General features: G+C 48.2%; 1 protein-coding gene across 2 annotated transcripts in view; it reads left to right on the top strand.

Annotated features, from left to right (window-relative positions):
- STK10 (serine/threonine kinase 10) overlaps positions 1-15,970 on the top strand; it is a 127,527-nt gene that overhangs the window by 91,334 nt on the left and 20,223 nt on the right. For both annotated transcript variants that reach the window (XM_055554570.1, XM_055554571.1), the window contains exons 10-12: positions 1,111-1,241; positions 6,509-6,632; positions 7,041-7,220. In XM_055554570.1, the coding sequence (XP_055410545.1) occupies positions 1,111-1,241; positions 6,509-6,632; positions 7,041-7,220 (435 nt within the window). The remainder of the gene's footprint in view (positions 1-1,110; positions 1,242-6,508; positions 6,633-7,040; positions 7,221-15,970) is intronic.

The raw sequence follows: 15,970 nt of genomic DNA, 5'->3' as shown, positions 1-15,970 counted from the left end.
TCCACCTCGCCTCTCCTCGAGGGTGTTGAGAGGATCCCTTTACTGGAGGGCTGGCAGTGAGTCAGGGAACACAGCTGCTCTGATAAGAGCGCCTGGCTGCGTCAGCGCCCTTGGCTTCACGGGGAGTCTGTTACCCCCTTGCAGAGGCCCTGTGACCGGGACCCAGGCCTTTCTCCCTCGCCATCTCCGGCTAGCCTCTTCCTGGTTGCTAGTCTGACTCATCCTGAATTGAGTCTCGGGGCACAGGAGGGGCTGCCGTAGGAAGATGCTGGAAAGGCCAGGCTGGGCTCCACCAGGAAGGGCCTCTGGAGCCAGGGGAGGAGTTGGAGAAGGAGATGCCATGAGGACTCCAGTGCAGACCCACAGGCTCATCTAAGTCAGGATGGAGGATGTTCAAAGGGTGTTTAAATGCCCCCAGGAGTTCTGGCAGCACTGTGTAAGCGATCACAGGTGAGGGGCATGATTATGCATAGGAAAAGGTAAAGACAAAGATATGAGTAATCTCAGGGTGGCTCCAGAGGGGTGTGGCCTCCTGTGGAGTTCAGGTCAGGTTAGGCTTGGCTGCCAACATAGTTTTGAACTCTGGTTTTCCAGGCTCCTTGGATTTTGGCATTGAAGATAGGAGATTGTGGTCTGCAATAGCAACCGTCAGAAATAAATATCAAGTGTTGAGCCCTTGTCATGACCCAGGTGCTGTTGAATTCCACCCGCCCCTGCTTCATTGCATCTTCAGAACAACCTGGGAGGCAAGCACTGCCCGTCTCCTCTGACAGGTTGAGGAAGCTGAGGCTTGGGCAGGACCAGGGGCTTGCCCAGGGTCACAGGGCCCGGAGGTGCAGAAGGAGAGTCGAAACCCAGTTCGCTTGGCTGCTGTGCCCTGTGTGTGAGAGAATGCTGGCGGTCAGCAGGCAGAGCCTGGACAGTGTCCGAAGGGTGAGGTCAGGGAGAGGAAGAGGCCTAACCTCAGAGACTCAGGCCTCCAGGTTGAGAAGCTTGAGGCATGCTGGGAACCATGGACAGTTACCTCCTTCCTGGACTGGGCTGAGACTGGGCCACCCATGGATTCATGGCTGTAATGCTGAGCTTTGCCTAATGATCTTCCCTGGCCAGGACTCAAGGCTGCACAATAAGACCCTGAAGAGGACACGCAAGTTTGTGGTGGACGGCGTGGAGGTGAGCATTACCACCTCCAAGATCATCAGCGAGGATGAGAAGAAGGACGAGGAGATGCGATTCCTCAGGTGAGGCTGGGAGGGGCTGCTGACGGCCGTAACAGGGTAGGGATGAGACGGGAGATTTGGGTCTTCCTGGTGCAAGAACTGTCTGTCTGAGACTTCCCTGGCAGTCCAGTGTTTCGGGCTCTGTGCTCCAACTGTACGGGCACAGATTCAGTCCATAGTCAGGGAGCTAAGATCTCACCTGCTACGCTGCCAAAAAATAGACCTATCTGTCTGTCTATAGCATTAAGTGTGGAATCAGGGACACTAAAAGAAGCTGGCTTTGCCCGAGACCCTGTATTCCCTAACTCACCTCCCTCCTCCATATACCCACCCACCTCTTCATCCACTTCCCTCCCCTTCCATTTACTTGTCCACTCATCAGCCCACCCCTCTACCCACTCATTCATTCATCCATCCATCCACACACGCGTCCCTCCATCCTCTAACACATCCTTCTAGTCACCCACCCACCCATCACCTACGCACCCACTCAGCTCCCTATCCACTCATTCCTCCAGCCATCCGTTCACTGATGTATTCACACCCCCTCACCAGGTTGGGGGACACATTGATGACCCAGATAATGGAGGCTGTGGCTATTGTAGAACTTACACCTCATAGGCTCGCAAACAGCACTCAAGATAATTCCCAACTGTAGTTCATGCTGTGGAGGGAATAATGGGAGATGGGAGAGTGGCCACTGGGCTAGGGGTGGGGGGCCTTGCCTGGCAGGAAATCCCCTGAGCAGAGCAGAGGGTTCAGAGGAGCCAGCCACTGGCAGAGCCGGGAGAGCATGGCAGGAACTGCAAAGCTAAGGCTTGTTTAGGGACCTGAGAGGGTGGAGCTGGAGTGTGGAGTTGGAGGGAGAGGATGCGGAGTCATCCCCAGGGCCCACAGGGTCCAGGTCACGTCAGTCCATGTGCAGGGGTGGAGAAACGTAGTTTTCATCCCCATTGGAGGGACTGATGCTGAAGCTCCAATACTTTGGCCACCTGATGCGAAGATCTGACTCATTGGAAAAGACCCTGATGCTGGGAAAGATTGAGGGCAGGAGGAGAAGGGGACGACAGAGGATGAGACGGTTGGATGGCATCACCGACTTAATGGACAAGTTTGAGCAAACTCTGGAAAATGGTTAAGGACAGGGAAGCCTGGTGTGCTGCAGTCCATGGGGTTGCAAAGAGTCAGACATGACTTAGCTATTCAACAACAAAAAACAACTGGAATGAAGCATCTGGAGAGTGACCAGCTGTAATGTCCCTTTTAAAAGCCGACTCCATTGTCATCCGAGTCTGGGCTATAGAGGGGGCAGGACTGAAGCAGGGATGCAGGGACACCCTGGCCGGGACAGTGGCCAGACAGAGGGAAGGCGTGGCCGGACAGGTTGGGTTCAGCATGCATTCTGGAGGCAAAGCTGAAGACGGGAGGGGTTGGTGTGGGCAGGAGGGTGTGTGGCAGAGTTGTTTGCATGGAGTCATCTTTGCATTCTTAAGGCACCCAGGCGCCCTGACAGCCCTCCCCAGTCAGTTCAGTGGCTCAGTCGTGTCTGACTCTTTGTGACCCCATGAATCACAGCACGCCAGGCCTCCCTGTCCATCACCAACTCCTGGAGTTCACCCAGACTCACGTCCATCGAGTCGGTGATGCCATCCAGCCATCTCATCCTCTGTCGTTCCCTTCTCCTCCTGCCCCCAATCCCTCCCAGCATCAGAGTCTTTTCCAATGAGTCAACTCTTCACATGAGGTGGCCAAAGTATTGGAGTTTTAGCCTCAGCATCAGTCCTTCCAATGAACACCCAGGACTGGTCTCCTTTAGGATGGACTGGCTGGATCTCTGTGCAGTCCAAGGGTCTCGGGAGACCCTATTTCGGCCATTCTGTTGATGAGGAAACAGTGTTTCCTGGTGGGAACTTACTTGCCTCAGGTCACCCAGGTGAGAAGATCTGTCTGTGTGAGAATTCTACCAGCTTCCACTGGACCCAGAAGCTTTCTGGGGGGCTCCCCAGGGGTGGAGGTGGGGGCTTAGCAGCTAGGGAGAGAGGCCCCAGAGCCACGAAGCTGCTGTGAGACCAGGCTTGGAGGACACTTCTGAAACATCAAACACATTCTTATCTTAAAAAAGCACAGACATTCCAAAGCCCGATAGAAGGAGTTTTGGATGTCTCGGGGCGCGTCTCCCCTCTCGAAGCCAGGGGGATGACAGGCAGACTTTGCACTGGTGACGTTACTTGTTCAGTTGTTCAGTCGCTCAGTTGTGTCCGACTCTTTGCGACCCCATGGACCGCAGCACGCCAGCCTTCCCTGTCTTTCACTGTCTCTCAGAGTTTGCTTAAATTCATGTCTATTGAGTCAGTAATACCATCTAATCATCTCATCCTCTGCCACCCCCTCCTCCTGTTGCCTTCAGTCTTTCCCAGCATCAGAGTCTTTTCTAGTGAGTCAGCTGTTTGTGTCAGGTGGCCGCAGTTTCTGTGTACACGCGTATGGGTGCACGCACACACGCACACACACACACACACACACACACACACGTGTCCTCCGTGTGTGCTGGGGAGGCTCGGGTCTGGGGAGGGGTGGTCGTGGTTGTTCTCGGCTGAAGACACGGCCTTCTGTTCTCACGGTCACTCCTCGAGCTTCAGACTCCGGGGCTGGGTTTCCTTTCTGTCCTCTCCCCTCTGGGCAGTTCAGGTTCCTGGGGGTGAAATTCCAGCTCCACCACACCACATCTTAAAGTGGCCCCAAGGCGGGACCCCCACCTGCATCCTCAGCGCAGGAGCGGGTGCTGCCCAGGTTTGAAAGGTGAGATTTAGCCGAGGTGGAGAAGAGGTGCTCGCAAAGAACGAGACTTCCCTTGTTTGCCTGCCGTGTCTGAAGGCCCTGTGAGTCCAGCCGGGCTGCGGGCTGTCAGACTCTGACGCGTCCCTAGTTGAACCTGGGTCCTAGCGTTTCCGGAGGCTTGGGTCCCACGTAGGGTTTTGAGCAGTATCACCGGATAGTCACTCGCGCAGGTGGCGGCTGCTGGGTCAGAGTTCTTTCTGGTTTCCCCTAAAGTTCCTGGAGCTGGTTCTTGACCTGTCTCTGCCTGCCTCTCGCTTGTGAGAACTCTGGTGGGTCAAGGAGGTGATGTCAGAAGCTGGCTGCTTACCTTACTCTGTTTGTTTTTTGTCATTGCTCTCTAAGCCTTAGCTCCTCTTGTGTCGGGATTTCCACGTCTCAGAAATCGCCTCCTGCCTCCTCTCTTCCTGAAATGCAGAGGCTCCCAGAGACACTTCCTTACACAGCTGTAAAAAGTGTCTCTGGCTTTTCCCAGAGATTGGGTGGCCTTTGCCTCTTCTTCCTCGTTATCATTCGAGAAGTTGCCACTTGGGGAGTGGTTGCCATGTGTCAGACAGCATCACCTGACGCTGCAGGTATCACCTCATTTAACCTTAAAGAACCTGTGAGGAAGAGATTATCTCCCCATTTTACAGATGCAGGGAAAGAGCGTGCAAAGACTGAGCGACTGCCTGAGGGCACCCGGCTGGAAAACAAGCTGAGCTAAGATTCAGACAAGGCCTCTCTGACCTCTGAGAGCAGGAGGCCTCCCCTCCAGCAGCTGCTGTGGGCAGTTCCTGGGGACCTCTGCCTGCTCAGAGCTGGGAGGCAGGCCCGCATTGGGGGTGACCATGATGCGCCCGCAGATGCTGGACCAGAGCAGAGCACAGGCTGCCAAGGGATCCCCATTCCCTGCCAGGAGGCCCACGTTCTTTCTGCCATCATTTTAATCTCTTTTCTGATTATATAAAGGATACATACCAATTTTTAATGGACTTGCCCAGAAAGAAACATGGTAGTTGGGCTTTATCCTACCAGGGGGCTTCCCAGGTGACTCAGTAGTAAAGAATCTGCCTGCCAGTGAAGGAAACACAGGAGACTCAGGTTCGATCCCTAGGTCAGGAAGATCCCCTGGAGGAGGAAATGGCAACGCACTCCAGTTTTCTTGCTGGGAAAATCCCATGGAGAGAGGAGCCTGGTGGGCTCTAGTCCATGGGATTGCAAAAAGTCAGACACGACTGAGCATGCGTGCATGCCACCAGTATATTTTTGGGTGTACACTCATACACACGTTGACAATAAATGTGTTACAAAGTTAAGGTACACTGTGTGGTTTGGGTCAAATTTTTATTGTATTTACCTTTTGAGTAGGTAATATAATGCCACGGTTCAAGACTCGAAACGGAAAAGAGGGTGAAAGTACAACGCCTCCCTCACCCACTCTCTGCTGGCCGCCGGCTCCCTTCCTTGTGTTAATATTTCACAGTGCAGTCCTTCCAGAAACAGTGTTTAAATAGGAAAGTAAACTTGCACAGACCCATGTGCACACACATATATGGTCCTTTTTGTTTTTCAAGCAGATGGTCAGTAGCATAATAGACCCACTCTTTAATAGCTTGCTCTTTTCACTTAGAGATCAGTCCCTATCTGTTTATAAAGAACTGCTGCATTTTTCATAGATTTTTTTCCCCCATGTAATTTGATACCTTCTAGAAATTCATTTTTAATGATTGAATAAAATTATATCAGATAGACATTTTATTTAATTACATCTATATTGACAGACATAGAAGTTGTTTCCAATTTTGTACTATTATAAATAGCATTGTTATGAATGGTGGGGGTGGTGGTTTAGTCACTGTTGTGTCCGACTCTTGTGACCCCATGGACTGTAGCCTGCCAGGCTCCTCTGTCCATGGGATTTTCCTGGCAAGGATATTGGAGTGGGTGAATATCCTTATTCAGTTTTGCTGTATATCTATGAATCTCTCTTTAGAATCAGTATCCAGAAGTGGACCTATGTCAAAAGACATAACCTTACTGACAAATTGCCTTCCAGAAATGTGTCAATTTGTACATATCAGCAATGTAGGAAGATATCAATTTCCCCTATATTCTTACCTATTTCATGAAAATGTATTTGTTTTTCATTTGAATTTCATACCCATATAGATGATTTAAAATGTTCTTTTTGTCTTTTGCTTCATGTCTGTTCATGCTCTGTGCTGCTTTTTAAAATTAGGATATTCCTGTTTTTCTTATTGATTTGTAAGCACTCTTTATATACCAAGATTATTAATGTTTTGCCTGTCAATCAATGTCAAATAAAGTGTGAGTTCTAAGTTCTCGTCTCGCCTCTGTCCCGGACCATGTGATGCCTCACCATGCCCCCACCTTCCGCGCCCTTAGCTATGACGTATGTGACCACTGAGGACACTTTCTGACTGGAATGTCCACATCCTTCTACCCTTCAGGCGCCAGGAACTCCGAGAGCTTCGGCTGCTCCAGAAAGAAGAACATCGGAATCAAACCCAACTGAGCAGCAAGCATGAGCTGCAGCTGGAGCAAATGCATAAGCGTTTTGAACAAGAAATCAACGTGAGTGTGAGGAAAGATGGGCCCCCAGAGGGCTTCTTGCCTCCTTATTTTCTTTAAGCAGAAGTTGCTGAGTGAGGATGATTGGGCATGGAGAATGATTCACAACAGTTTCCCAGTTCCTCTGGTTTCCTGATGCCATTAGGCATTGGGTCACAGTGCTGTGCTCACACACGGGAGGACCTCTAGAGCAGACATAGCCTTTATTGAGCCCCACACGGCAACACTGCGAGGCCGATGGTCTGGTCTTTCTTTTGCACCTGAGGAAACAGAGAGGTTAGGTGATTTGTCTCAGGTCACACAGCGAGGTAGTGGAGCTGGGATTCAAGCCCAGGAGTGAGCACAGCCTCTGGGCTTTCCCCACCTCCCTCCCAGGTGACTTTCCTAACTTTCCCTTTCTGCTCTTTCTAGGCCAAGAAGAAGTTCTTTGACATAGAGCTGGAGAACCTGGAGCGTCAGCAAAAGCAACAAGTAGAGAAGATGGAGCAAGACCATGCGGTGCGCCGCCGGGAGGAGGCCAAGCGGATTCGCCTGGAGCAGGAGCGGGACTATGCCAAGTTCCAGGAGCAGCTCAAGCTGATGAAGAAGGAGGTGAACATGTGCTGGGCGGAAGCAGGGTGTCCTGGGAGGATGAGGGCCCTCTCAGTTGCAAATGACCAAAACTCCAGCTCAGCCTTGCCTCAGCAATAGAGGGAATTTGGAGGAGCTTATGTACCTGAAAAGTGCATGTCCAGGGATGTCTGGATCTGCATCCCGCAGCCGTGCCATCAGGAGCCCCTTCTCCGTCTTTTGGGCTCTGCCTTCCTCTGCGTGCACTTGGCTCCAGGCAGGCCCTTGTCTTGTGGCCTCAGGCAACTTCCTCTATATCCCCCCAGCTTAGCAGCCTGAGCTGGAAGAGAGCAGAGAGGAGGGAAGGGATGGCGGCTTAGGGAAACCTGAGATGCTGTCACCCAGAGGGGAGCTGAGTGCTGGGTGGGTGCACACGCATCCTCCATGCCTGACTCTCGCTTCTCCTAGAAGAGTAGCTCCCTTTGCTTGGACACACGTGCCTCTTCTCCCTCTTTCCCCAGCTGGAAAGGGAAGTGGCAAAGACGTAACGGTCCTGAGACAAAGGAAGGGAGGCCTGCCCCAGGGCAGGGCATCTGAGTCCTAGAGAGCAGTCCACGCCTCCCCTGTGGAGCCAGACACTTGGAGGCTGGGCCAGACTTTCTTTCCTGAGCCCTGAGAAGAAAGGATGGGAGCGAGGAGGGTAGAACCTAGGGCAGGGCATACCAATCCAGGCTACTCCCGATCTCCAGGTGGGAATGGTAGGAGCAGCTTGTAGGGGCGGCCCATGGTGCTTTTCGGGGCCTGCAGAGCCCAGGGCCCAGACTTTACTGTGTCAGACATGACATGTGCTGAATCCAGTGGCTGCCTGTGGGAATCGGGGCCACTGGCTGTGATGAGACAACTTGCCTAGGGCACAAAATTTAAGGAGGTACAGTAAAACTCCTAAATCAAGATAAATAATATTCTGATGCAATGTTTTAAAATAGAAATTAGTGTAAAATATTAATCACGGGTTACTCCCTGGGAGTCCAGCGGTGAGATTCTGCACTTTTACTGCTGAGGGCCCAGGTTCAATCCCTGGTTGGAGAACTAAGATCCCATAAGCCACATGGTGGGTCAAAAATAAAAAAAATTCATGATGAACAGATTATCAGCTATTTAAAATAAAGGCAGGATCCGATAGAGCCAGGATTAGTGTGAGGCGATGAGGCTGAGCCCTGCAAGTATAGGACTTGATCCTGTCTGTATTTGCTATTTTGTTCATGGTTTCTTTGGCATGAATTTTGAGTTTCTAAAATTGTATATATGCTCCTTTGTGCCTGAGGTGAGTGCCTCCACTTTTTGTGTTGTTTAGTCACTAAGTCATGTCCGACTCTTTGCAACTCCATGGACTGTAGCACACCAGTCTTCTCTGTCCTCCACGATCTCGCGGAGTTTGTTCAAATTCATGTCCATTGAGTAGGTGATGCCATCCAACCATCTCATCCTTTATTGTCCCCTTCTCCTGCCTTCAATCTTGCCTAGCATCAGGGTCTTTTCCAGTGAGTCTGTTCTTTACATCAGTTGGCCAAAGTATTGGAGCTTCAGCTTCAGCATCCGTCCTTCCAGTGAATATTCGAGACTGATTTCCTTTAGGATGGACTGGTTTGGTTTCCTTGCTGTCCAAGGACTCTCAAGAGTCTTCTCCAGCGCTGCAGTATGAAAGCATCAGTTCTTCAGTGCTCAGCCTTCTTTATGGTCTAATTCTCACACCCATGCATGACTACTAGAAAAACCACAGCTTTAACTATATGGGCCTTTGTCGGCAAGGTGATGTCTCTGCTTTTTAACACACTGTCTAGGTTTGTCATAGCTTTCCTTCCAAAGGCCTTGACTTACCCTGGTCCTGAACCTCCTGCTGAGAGGCGGGCTCGTGGGCTGAGATATGTGGGGTTGGGAGGGGAGGGGCTGGTACTAACACAGCCGCAGCTCCAGTGCTGGGAGCACAGGCTCGGGAGGCAGGCTTGTTTCCCAGTCTTGGGCACTGTGGCTCAAAGCTAACTGCCAGGCTTTGGGCAAGCTACAGGCAGCCCTTGTTTTATTGCACTTAGCAGATGTTGTGTTTTCTTTTTACAAGTTGAAGGTTTGTAGCAAACCTCCCATGAGCAAGTCTTTCTGTACCATTTTTTCCAACAGCATTTGCTCACTTCCTGTCTCTGTCACATTTTGGTAATGCTTGAATATTTCAGACTTTATATTTGCCATGGTGATCGGTGATGGTTATTTTTGCAGGAGGACTACAATTCGCTGAAGGCTGAGATGATGACTAGCATTTTTTAGCAATAAAACATGTTTACGTTATATACAGTTTTTTAAGACATGCATGTAGTAACACACTTCAAGACTTCCCTGGTGGCTCAGACGGTAAAGCATCTGCCTACAATGTGGGAGACCCGGGTTCAATCCCTGGGTTGGGAAGATCTCCTGGAGAAGCAAATGGCAACCCACTCCAGTATTCTTGCCTGGAAATCCCATGGATGGAGGAGCCTGGTAGGCTACAGTCCATTGGGACGCAAAGAGTCGGACACGACTTCACTTTCACTTTCACACACTTTAACAGACTACAATATAGTGTAAATGTAACTTTTCCTATGTACTCTCAGTACATAGGAAAATTCATGGGACTTGCTTCATTGCAATCTTCACCTTATTGTGGGTGTCTGGAACCAAACCAATGATATTCTCGAGTTCTGGCCTGGTTCTGGCTGTCTTCTGTCATTGTGAGAGTTATTCAGGGACGGTTGTGTTGAGTACCTACCTGTGTGGCACTGACCAGGGACACTGTGATGAACGAAATAGATAGGGTCCCTCAAGGAGTTTGTTAATTTCCAGGGAAGCTAGAGAAACAAAGTACAATATTAAATAAATAAAACCGTTGCCCGTTACATAGTAATACTTGCTGTTAGAGCAAATAGGCTGGTTAACCAGCATCCTCTGGTTAAGAGGATGCTTCGAGGAGGGTAGAATAGTATATGCAAAGACCCTGAGGTATGGGAAAGAGCTTGGGGTGTGCAAAGAGCTGAAAAATGGTCAGAGTGGTAGGAGATTTGGAAGTGCTGGGGAGATGACTGTGGGATAAAATCAGGTAGGGGCCAAATCATGCACAGACGTGACTCCTAAGCAGGAGTTTGCATTTGATTCATTGCTATTAACTGTGCATTTCTCACAGATGCTGTGAGCATTCGGTGAGAAGTAGGTAAATTCCAGTTTCCTCCTGGCTCCTCACCCTGCCCCGTATGCACACCCTTTGTGTATGTGGGTGGGGAAGGAGTCATGGGGATTTAAGAGTGGGAAAAAGAGCTGGCTGCGGAGGCAGGGCCTGGGATGGGAAGGAGTGGGAGGTTGCCACAGTTTCTTCCCTTTGCTGGCACTGATGTTTAACAAAGTTGAAAATTCTTGTTGCTGGCAGGATTTTGGTGGAGGGGGTGGGGTGCGGTCTCAGCCTGTCAGTGAATTCTTTCTTCTTTTCTAAATCAAGGTAGAGTTGCTTTCCAATGCTGTTTTAGTTTCTGCTGTACATCGAGGGGGCTCAGCTGTACATGTACATTTATCCCCTCCCTCCCACCGCCATCGCCCCACCCACCCCTCTAGGCGCACCGAGCTGAGCTCCCTGCAGTATGTCGGTAAATTCTGAGGCCGTGTGTGGGGTCTGATACTTGCACTTCTGCTCAGGTTCAGTTTTTTTAATTTTCTTATTTCCTGGGTGTTTTTCTTCAAAAAGGTTTCACAGAAAGAAAAAGCTTGATGTCTTTGTGCCTTTGGCCTCTGCTGTTTAGTAAGACTGTGATCCTATCCCTGTCCTTCCATGACGCGCTCTTGTGGACAGGACCTGGCCTGCAGGAACAGAGCTGCTGGCTTCAATTGGCTTCATGGTGGAGCCAGGCAAAGCGTAGGCTGGCGTTTGCTTCTGGTTCCCAGAGCTAATTGCTGGGGTTTTGTTCATCCGTGTATATCTTTAAAGCTTCTACTCGTTGGCAATGATGAGCAAATCATGTACAGCCCCTGTCCTCGGACTTGCCCTTGTTGTAAGAGGCTGTCAACATGGGAAGAGTTACATGGTTCTAAGAAGTTTGGGAATGTGCTACATGTCTATCCGAGTGCGTAAAGGAGAGTGATGGTTTCTTCAGCTTGTAAAGAGAAAAGCAAGTCCTGTTAGAATGGCGTTATAAGGAGTGCTTATGTGGAGCCTGGGGTCAGAGACCCAAGTTTGAATGCTGACTCTGACCTCAGGCAAGCTGCTTAAACTCACCAAGCCTCTGTCATTACATGTGAAAGCAGGTAATGACAGGATCGCCCGGGAGGCTGTTCTAGATGCAGACTAAATGACAGAGTGCCCGCCAGGCACCTGGCACCTCGTAAGCACTTACTGCACGGTGGCCCCTTGGGTCATGCTTACCATTATCCTTGTTATGTCTAAGGATTCCTGCTGGTGGGACCAGTGAAAGGCTCTGCTTCATGGAACACCCCCCCAAAGTGTCCGAAGATTCCGTATCCTGCCATGGCCTACTTCATAGTCAGAGGCCTTCTTTGACTGCTAAGGTCACCTCTGTGCAGGTGAAGCCCAGTAGGAATGGCCGGCTTGGGTAGAGACCGCCTGCCTGTGGCCCTTGGATTGGTGTTAGGATGCACTAGCAGGGGTGAGGGACGAAAGTGGGAATGGGTAGGATGCCCAGGTGAGCAGACTGCAATATCGGCAGGTGCATTAGCCAGCCCAGCGCTGCACCAGAGAAATCCACACGTGGGTGCTGGCGAGGGGCACCATACACAGATCTGTGTGGACTTTTTAAAGAAGTTTATATCTTTCTTTTCTTTTTGGCCGTGCTGGGTCTTTGCTGCTGTGCGTGGGCTTTCTGTAGTTGCAGCGAGGGGGGGCTCCTCTCTCGTTGCGGTGCATGGGCTTCTCTTCGTGGTGGGCTTTCGGTTGCAGAGCACAGGGTCCAGGTGCGTGGGCGTCCATGGTTACACTGTGGGCTCAGCGGCTGTGGCTCACGGCTCTAGATGACCAACTCCATAGTTGTGGCACATGAGCTTAGTTGCCCCATGGCATGTGGAGTCTTCCCAGACTGGGGATCAAATCTGCATTGGCATGTGGATTCTTTATCACTGGACCACAAGAGAAGTCCCAGTGTGGAGTTTTCTTTAACCAGTTCAGAGCAAGGCAGGGTTCACCCTGTCCATTTCCCTACCACCTATCGAATGTGAGAAAGCTGGTCATGATTTGATCTCAGGCATAGAAAACATACAAAAATAACAGAGGGTAAAACTTGAGATGCCTCCTGGGGCCTCTTTCATGGTTCAGTTCAGTTCAGTTGCTCAGTCGTGTCCGACTCTTTGCGACCCCATGAATCGCAGCACACCAGGCCTCCCTGTCCATCATCAACTCCCGGAGTTCACCCAAACTCACGTCCATCGAGTTGGTGATGCCATCCAGCCATCTCATCCTCTGTCGTCCCCTTCTCCTCCTGCCCCCAATCCCTCCCAGCATCAGAGTCTTTTCCAATGAGTCAACTCTTTGCATGAGGTGGCCAAAGTATTGGAGTTTCAGCTTCAGCATCAGTCCTTCCAATGAACACTCAGGACTGGTCTCCTTTAGGATGGACTGGTTGGATCTCCTTGCAGTCCAAGGGACTCTCAAGGTTACAGCAATTATTATGAAATATTTATCATGCTAATGACCTTCCTGCACTTAGAAGGTATGCATATAGGAAAAATCATTATTAGTAAGCTAGTTGAATGGGGACATATTTATTCTTAGTTTTTGTTTCACGTAATTAAACCCAGTACTGTGCATGTCTGCACATAGAAATATAATAAATATATTTTGTGAGGATGGAATTGATGGTCTGCTTCTCATTGCCCATACACACGGTACATTTAATACCTGTGAGAAACTCAGTTGACGATTGTAGTTTGCTTCTTAGATCCCCTAAATGTGAAAACAGATTCAGTCTTAAAGGGAATCTTTCCAGAACCCTGTTTCCTTGCCTTCCTAGGCAAAACTCATTAAACATGATTTAACTACTTCTTAAATAGTCTGGATCTCTATAATTCCACAGAATTATACTCCTGGAAGGACCCTGGAAATTTTAGTTAAAAGCCAGATAAGTTTTTCTGATGAGAGAATGGGAAACAAGTCCAGGGACTGTTCCAAAGATGGGCAGTTGGATGAGAAAGCAGGATTTCTGACACTGAGTAGGGAGCCTGTCTTTATAGCCCTCAGTCAGAGTGGTGCTGGTACATCCCTGCCCTCAGCGGCTTCTTACAAGGAGGTCCAAGTGCCCCTTTGCCAAGCCCCATGCGGCTCGACTCTGGATGGCCTTTTCCTCTCTCCCTCCATTGAGCGGCGTAACACTTCTCACAGTGTTCGCTGCCTTTAGCAGAAACCTCCAGACCCTTTCTAAACTGCTGCTTCTCATCTGTCCTGGAAAACTACTTCATCAAGCTTGAAAAGCACCCTTCTAAGCTAGTGGGTCTTTTCAACTGTATGATGCCTTGAATGGGGCTGGCAGTGGCATTTTGACAAACTCTAGACATGTGCTAAATTATCATTATGTACCATATATCTAGGGGAGCCCTTGGATATGGAAGGTGAAGTGGCACAAATGCAATTTTTGAGATATCTTATGAGGATGTCTAAGACAGTAGTTCTCAAGCAGGGACTCTTTTTGTCCATCCCCATGTAGATATTTGGCAATATCTAGAAACATTTTTGGTTGTCATGACTGGGGAGAAGGACTAGTTATAGCATCTAGTAGGTAGGGGTCAGAGATGCTATTAACATTCTATAGTGCATAGGAAACCCCCACAACAAAGAATTATTTGGCTCCAAAAGTCAATAGTGCCAAGGTTGAGAAACCCTAATCTAAGACTAAAGAAGGCTAAAGAATACAGGGGCAGGATTTGGATTACAAACCTAAAGCCATGAAAGAAAACACCCGAAAACTGAAAGAAGAGACGATAAAGGATAGCTGGTAGGTTTTGGGGTCATATGTTAAGTGTATGTTTAACTTCAGGAGAGGCTGCCAACCTTTTCCAAAACAGTCTGTATTATTCTACATCTCCAGAACAATGCGTGAGTTCCAGTTGCTCAACTCCACATCATCACCAGCACTTGGTATCATCAGTTTGATGTGTTCTATTTTTGCCATTCTGATAGGAAGTGAAATTGCATTGTAACTTTTATTTGCATTTCATTAATGACTAATGTTGAATATCTTTTCATGTGTTTATTTGCTGTCTGTATATCTTTTTTGACAAGGTACCTGTTTAAATCCTTTGCTCATTTATTAGCTGGGTGATTTCTTTATTTTTGTATTACTGAATTCTGACAGTTCTTTTTACATCCTGGATACAGTCCTTTGTCAGTTACATATTTTGCAGATGTTTGCTGCCCCTCTGTGGCCTGTCTTCTGGTTCCTCTAACGGTGTCTTGCATGAGGCAGAAGCACTTACTCTGATGAAGTCTACTTGACCATTGTTTCTTTTACGGATTGTGTGTTTAGTGGCATATCTGAGATATCTTTGCATAGCTCAAGGTCGTGCTTTCTTTCAGCTGTTTTACAGTTTTAAGTTTTACGTTAGATGTGTAACGTGTGGGTGAGGTTCACCATTTCTAGTGTGGTTTTTGCCTATGGATGTCCACTTTTCTAGCACCATTTGCTGAAAGGACTGTCCTTTCTCCATTGATCTGCCTTTGCATCTTTATGCAAAATCAATTGACCATATATTTGTGTGTGTCTATAACTGGACTATATGCAGTTCCATTGATCTGTTTGTCTACCTTTCACCAATTCTACAATGTCTTGATAAATATATTTTTACAGTAAATCAGGTGGTGTGAGTCCTCCAACTTTATTCCTTTTTTCCAAAATTAGTTTGGTTATTCTAGTTCCTTTGCCCATCTATATATATCTTAGAATCAGCTTATTGATTTCTGTAAAAATATCTGCTGGAATTCTTGATTGAGATTGAGTTGAACTCATGGATCAATTTAGGGAGAATGGAATCAGAACAATATTGAAGCTTATTTTCTATGAACATAATATATCCATTAATTTAGGTCTTCTTTAACATCCTTCCTTAGTGTTTTATAGTTTTCAGCATACAAATTCAGCATATATTTTGTAAGAATTATATTTAGTTCATTTGTGCTATTGTACAAGATACTATTTTTTAATGTCAATTTCTAATGTCAAAGCTAGAGTATAGGAAAATATTGGTATATTGAGCCCCATATATTGATCTCGCTTAAACTCATCAGTTCTAGGACTTTTGAAAAAAATAGACTTGGGATTTTTCTACATAGACAACAATTTTGCAAACAGTTTTATTTCTTCCTATTTTATTTTACAATTTTTTATTAAAGTATAGTTGACTTATTTAGCATGTTGTGTTAATTTCTGCTGTACAGAAAAGTGACTCAGTTTTACATAAATGTATATTCTCTTTCATGTTCTTTGCAACCCCATGGCCTATACAGTCCATGGAATTCTCCAGGCCAGAATACTGGAGTGGGTAGCCTTTCCCTTCTCCAGGGGATCTTCCCAACCCAGGGGTCAAATCCAGGTCTCCCGCATTGCAGGCGGATTCTTTACCAGCCGAGCCACCAGGGAAGCCCATATTCTTTTCTATCACGGTTTATCACAGGATATTGAATGTAGTTCCCTGTGCTGTGCAGTGGGACCTTATTGTTTATCATATTTCTTTCTTTCTAATCTATATATTTTTTGTTTATTTTTCTTGCTTTATCGTAC

The sequence above is a fragment of the Bubalus kerabau genome, chromosome 18 (genome assembly GCF_029407905.1).
Source record: "Bubalus kerabau isolate K-KA32 ecotype Philippines breed swamp buffalo chromosome 18, PCC_UOA_SB_1v2, whole genome shotgun sequence".
Classification (NCBI taxonomy): Eukaryota; Metazoa; Chordata; class Mammalia; order Artiodactyla; family Bovidae; genus Bubalus; species Bubalus kerabau.
The sequence above is the reverse complement of the archived record's forward strand: the minus strand, read 5'-3'. Positions and strand labels throughout refer to the sequence as shown.